The sequence below is a fragment of the Planococcus citri genome, chromosome 1 (assembly GCF_950023065.1).
Source record: "Planococcus citri chromosome 1, ihPlaCitr1.1, whole genome shotgun sequence".
NCBI classification, from domain to species: Eukaryota; Metazoa; Arthropoda; class Insecta; order Hemiptera; family Pseudococcidae; genus Planococcus; species Planococcus citri.
Window position 1 is genome coordinate 67443471 of NC_088677.1, and position 6000 is coordinate 67449470.

A 6000-nucleotide genomic window follows, 5' to 3' on the forward strand; every position below is an offset into this window, starting at 1 on the left:
TATATCCTCAAAATTCTTATTTTTTTCAAAAATTTTCGCCCTCGCTTCGCTCGGGCCAATTTAGTACCTTTTCCCCGCAAACAATTTCAAAAAACATTGATAAAATTTAAAAAAATTGAGATGAAAAAAAAAGTTTCTTACATTAAAATTGATATTGTTCTACTTTTCGAACTACAATTTTCTAAAGCTTTTGCCATCGCTTCGCTTGGAATTCTTTTCTTTTCTTTTTCAAAATTGAAATTCTTCAAAAAAATATATCAATTTAATATTCAATTTTTATAGTTTCAAAATGAAGAAATAAAATTCTCGCATACTTCTCGAAATACATTTTTTCAATAGTTTTCACTTTCACTGGGGCCTGTTCTCTGACTTTTTAAACAAAATCAAAATTCACATCCTAAAAAAATCTTTCCAGTTGAAAAATTAATTTTAAAAACCAAAAAACGAACTCTTTGCATTAAGTATAAAACATTGTTTTTTTATAGCTCTTTCAAAATACGAATTTTCTTAAGTTTTTGCCCTCGCTTCGCTTGGGCCTTTAATCTTTTTTTTTTCAAGTTTTTTGAAATCAAATTTTCAAAAGCTTTCGCCCTTGCTTCGCTCGGGCAATTTTTTTTCTTCTTTTAAAATTGAAAAAAAAATCACATTTGAGCCCCCAAAAATTCAAAACAGAAAGTGAAAATTTTTGTAAGTCTTATGATTATGAGTGACATCAATCAGCAAAATGGGTATTTTTTCCCTATTTCTGTTGACCAATTTTCAATTAAACCCCCTCCCCCTTTCAAAAGACCTCTATGGGCAAATTATATTCGTTCCGGTCTCGTATTGGCTCTTGACGGTCCAGACCACACTGCTCAGCACGTTCAAATTTTGATTTTTGTGACCGAAATGACATGACACACCCCCTCCCCTCCATGTAGATTCAAAGTATGACTATTAATAATATATTGTACGAAAAAAATACGATAAAAGTACGAAAAAGGTACGAAATTTTGTTTTCTGGATTTAGTAGACACCCTGAATAGTAAATTTGAAACAGCGCGTGCCAGATTTTATGCTCCTGTGTATTATCTCCTTGCTTGACGTCGCCTGTTCTTCTCACATCATTAATTCGATCCTAACAATTTATTCTAGGTTCAAACCGAAGATCCACAACACCAAAAACTGGAAATGACCGAAGTCACGTCAGAAGTGTACGATATTATCCATCCGACTCCGATATCGCTGAAACAACTATCAGCAATCGCCATTAGCCTGGAAATATGGCGCCGGAAAGTGAAGGAATATCGCACTGGAGAAAAACTGAAAGAATTTGACCCTGACAGGCTACGAAAAGACAACGCCTGGATGAAATCTATGCTTCCTGATTTACCATCCCCGATTTACAAGATGATTGACGAAATTGTCTCAAGATTTGGGTATTCGATGAAACCTTGGCAAAGTATGCATTATAAAAGAGTATTTTGTTTTCAATACACTGATGAGAACCATATTTTAGAAGACTTCGATGATTTTGTCTGCGATTACGACGGCACTATCGATTACAAGAGGACAGCCGAACGTATGATGCGTTGTGATGGATTCAATTTGGAAATGAAGTTTGTAGTTGCTTGTTTGTATTTCTTTGAACACGATATTAGACGAATTTGGCCATCTGTATCCGAATGCGAATACTTGGATGTGGATTGCATTGATTTTGACAATTGCTCGCAACTCTATTATTGGATTTGCCGTCTCACGAATAAATTAGATAAAATACCAACCTTAACCTTAAGGAGTGAAACTATTGATGAAAGAATGTTCAGGGCGTACATGCCTTATAATAGACCTTCTATCGAGTATTTTTGGAATCGTATACCTCTTGAAAAACGAATGCAAAAAGCTATTGATCACCTTTGTGATCATGATTTTATTAGAGTTATTTTACCAAAGCTGGATAATCAGCAGCTCGATAAATTTGTCAATGGCGAACGTGCTTGCTTGTTTGATATATTCTACTATTTTCGTTTCGAGGAATGGATTGTCCTGAGAACTTGGGTTCACATTAGGAACATTATAAATGAAGATAATTTCACCAATCTTATCATTCGTATGTTTCAAGTTAAGGATGCTGATGAATATGAGTACCCTGAACAGGAAAAGGAAAAGTGGGAATATTTGTGTTGTCAGATATGGAACCATACACAGCCTAATTTAAAATCTTCGGTGATTGGAGTTATCTCAACTGACAGTAGCCAGTTCACAGCTAATATTGATACTTATGATGATTATGAATGTAATCAGATGAATGCTGAATTGCTATTGACTATTCTGCGAGACGCGTCTTTGAAAAAAAGAAACTTATTCTGGCGTAATTGCTGGAATTTTCTAATTCAAGCGGTTCGAAGCAAAGATTTGCAACGAGTAATAAAATTGTGCTTTAAAAACGAAGATGAGATTAATCAGTTCAAGCAAAATGTTATAGTTAAAAACGGAGATGTTCTTCAGCTCTGCGTTGCATTATTGGATGATGCATTTTTGAAAGAATTGAATGCATTTGTGACTTTTTGTTGTCCTGAATTGCAAGGAAGGAGAATCTTTAAACAACAAATACTGCAGTCAGCTTTTCTCGATGAAGATTGTCTACTCAGCGGTGAGATTCTGCGAGAAATCGACGAATTCAATGATTTTGTGGAAGATGTTTCTACCTATATTAAAAATCGGCTCATTTCGTCGCCTTCAGTTATGGAACGTTTATCGAGCATCATTTGTACAGGACTTGTTTCTTCGGAAACGATAATTAAATTTATTGATACCCTTGCTTCAACGGAACTGAAGGAAGAAACCGTAGTGCAGGCCAAGAAGAGTTTGATTGATTCGTTGAAAAAGTATTTGACTAGGAATGCACGTAGACCTGCAGGTAAAATATATCGCAAGGATGAACTCAACTCGATCTTATTATGGTGCTTGGGAAGTAATGAAGGAGTCGAAGAATTCAATCTAAAGTACACTTCGTGGTAGAGCCAGATGGCCATGAAAATCAAGTCAGAGAATTTGTGATTTTTTAAAAAATCTAAGTTATGTTAGGTTTTTTACGTATATTTTTTATTCTTCTAATTTAATTTACTTATACTTTATACATATCAATAGAATTTTTGAAGGGAATGTTTCAAATTTCTTGAACATCTTATCATCCATTTGTTTTTTGTTTCAAATAATTTTGTAGATATTTTAAAGGATTTTACTGATTCTCAATTGGTTTTCATTATGTTTTACACGATTTGTGATTTTTTTCTTGCCTCATGTTATCGTCTTTTGGAGGAAGTGGGTACCTCTACCTATGTTGAGAATTGTCATGATATATTCGAAAATGTGAATGGTTCTTACTGTAAATTCAAGCACCTACTGCTATCTGCGAGTTTCAATTAGTTGATGATTTTTGTGAGATATTCAAATAAGTGTCCATGTCACAAATACAATGTAAAAGGTTTTAGTTACACGGTTTGTTTTGAATGCTGAGTGATTGGAGTTATTTCAATCATATTCAGACAGTTTTGAATGATTTGAAAAGTTTACCTTTTTTTCGTTTATGAAATGAATTGCTACTTGAACTACATAATATTATATACTTTATTAAAGTTTTGATTTTTTTTTAAAAGTAAACTTTTACCACACTTTTTGTACCTAGGTACTTTCTAATATTTTCGAACAAATTTTCAAAATTTTTGTTGCTATTTTTGCAAATTGTTATTTCAAACGTGCCCGTTTCACAATAAGTACCTACTTGTTATTGATGTAAGTGTTTAATCATTTATTTTCAATTTTCGCTTAATTTATAATCATAATTTCTCTGTTTACTCATGTGAATATTTTAGTAATGTTACAAGCTGTTTTTTTTTTTTTTTTTTTTTTACAAATTTCAAGTATGATATTGTTTCATCTTGAATCATTCTTATGGTATAGTTTTTCTTGATTAGTCTAGCATATTTTCAAGTTGAAATTGTTATCAACTTGAACATTTTTTTGCACTTTTTTTAAAATTTACGTACTTATTGAGATTTTTATTGTTTTCTGATGGTTCTGATTGATTTTCTTTTTTGAATACTTGAGGTAGTCAGATATCTTCAATGTTATGAAAAATTGATAATTGCATAATTTTCGAAATTTATATTATAATCTGGAACGATTTCTGCTTTAATTATAAAAAATGATGCCACTGAACGTTTGAAATCTCGAAATGAAACATTCGGAGGTGAGTTGTTGTTTTTTGCTATTGTGAGATTGTGAGATATGATAGTTGTCTACAAATTTAGAATTTATACGGAAACTGAGCCATTTTGCAATTGAAATAAGAATTTTCTATTATGTGAAAAGCCTGAGAACGCATCGAAAGAGGAAAATTTGAAAAAAGTTCAAGAATATATTTCACTCATTCCTTCCTCCCCTCTCCATCGCTCAAAAAAGGATTGAAATGTTTGAGAAATACGCTGCTAAACGTTTAGCTTTTAGGCTGCTACTCGTATTTCATGCTGCTTTTTTGATTTTTGAAAATTTTTGATATTTTGACTTTCCCTGTCCAATTAAAACATTCTTAAAAGTTTTCTGCTGGGGTCTACTTTTTGCCAAAATTGCTGGAAGGTCCTGTTTTCTTATTTTAAAAATCCAACTTGAAATTTTTGTATTAATTTTCTCTTTCTTTTTGAATTTTATTTGATTATTTTTCATTTTAGTTTATTTTAAATTGCTCCTTTCTCCGCTCTGGAATTGATAATTTTTTTCTCGAAGTCCTGCTTTTGCCCTGCGTTTCCGTGTTGTAATGTATATTTTGTCAAGTCTTGTTGAGAAATTTTTTTGCAAAAAAAAAAAATGTTTTCTGGGGCGAAAATTTTCAACTTATCGAATTCTAATTTGGTCACGTTGGAATTCTCAGGGGGGGGGGTCAATTAGATATGTTTCATAAAGTGTTTGACGGAATTTTCTATCAATTTTTGGGTATTTTGAATAGTTTTGTGATTTATTTCTTTTTCACAGATCCAATTTTCGTGTACTTTTTTTCTGTTCAAGTTATTTAAACCGGAAAATGATAACTTCACTAGAAAATATTGGCACTTAACTGTGGCTTCGTGGCTTTGTTTTCAGCACTATTTTTCTTTATTGAACAATCCATTTTTTCCGCGGTCATAAAATTCAAGTAAAATTTAAAACAAATTTTTACACAACGTCAAAACAACCGTTTATAAAAATTTATTCGTTATTTTTCAACTTTTTTGTGTAATGTTACATTTTTTTCTTACAATTTTTTGTTCATATTATTTTAATGAAAATGTCATCTACCTTTCTTTCTGAACTGAATTTGAACTTGTCATTTTTTCAGCACCTTAAAAATTTTCTTTATCAACATTTTTGCATTTTTTTACCTGAAAATGTTGGTGGCATGGTAACGTTACAATATTCAGTTTTCGACTGATTTTTGATTTTTTTTTGACATTCATTTAATTACATCAAGGGCTTTTCCCGCGCACTTTTCAATTTTTTTTTTTTGCAATTTAACCAAATTCTAATCATTTAACTCCCCTCCCCCTCTCCTGGTTGTTCACATTTCAAGTATAGTTTGAAAAATTGGACGAGAGTTCAAAAATTAGCAAAATTAATGACCAATTTTTGGGGAAAAAAATTATTTATTTTTGTGCAAAATATGAAAAAATGAGGTGTTTTAATTTGAAAATGGTTGGTGTTAATTACTTTTGATTTTCAATTAGGAAAATTTGCAATTTGATCTCAAAATAACTGAATGACTCGAACATTTGCGAACGACTGATCCTCGCAGGGCTTTATTTTATGTTGATTGTTGAGAATGGTTTATGATGATGAAATGATGATGATGAACAAATCATCTATGTAGGTGGCATAAAGTGGAATAAATTTTGAATTTTGTTCGAAAATTTCTCGCAACAACTGAGTATTTATCTCGACATTATGCATTCTCCATCTTAGTACATAACCTGCTTTGTAAATATCTCT

At 31.6% G+C, this 6000-nt stretch overlaps 1 protein-coding gene across 3 annotated transcripts in view; it reads left to right on the forward strand.

Annotated features, from left to right (window-relative positions):
* LOC135833475 (uncharacterized) overlaps positions 1 to 5284 on the forward strand; it is a 147825-nt gene extending 142541 nt beyond the window's left edge. For all 3 annotated transcript variants that reach the window (XM_065347320.1, XM_065347321.1, XM_065347322.1), the window contains one exon: positions 1135 to 5284. In XM_065347320.1, the coding sequence (XP_065203392.1) occupies positions 1171 to 3000 (1830 nt within the window). In that variant the 5' untranslated portion in view covers positions 1135 to 1170 and the 3' untranslated portion in view covers positions 3001 to 5284. The remainder of the gene's footprint in view (positions 1 to 1134) is intronic.
* The last annotated feature ends 716 nt before the right edge of the window (positions 5285 to 6000 follow it).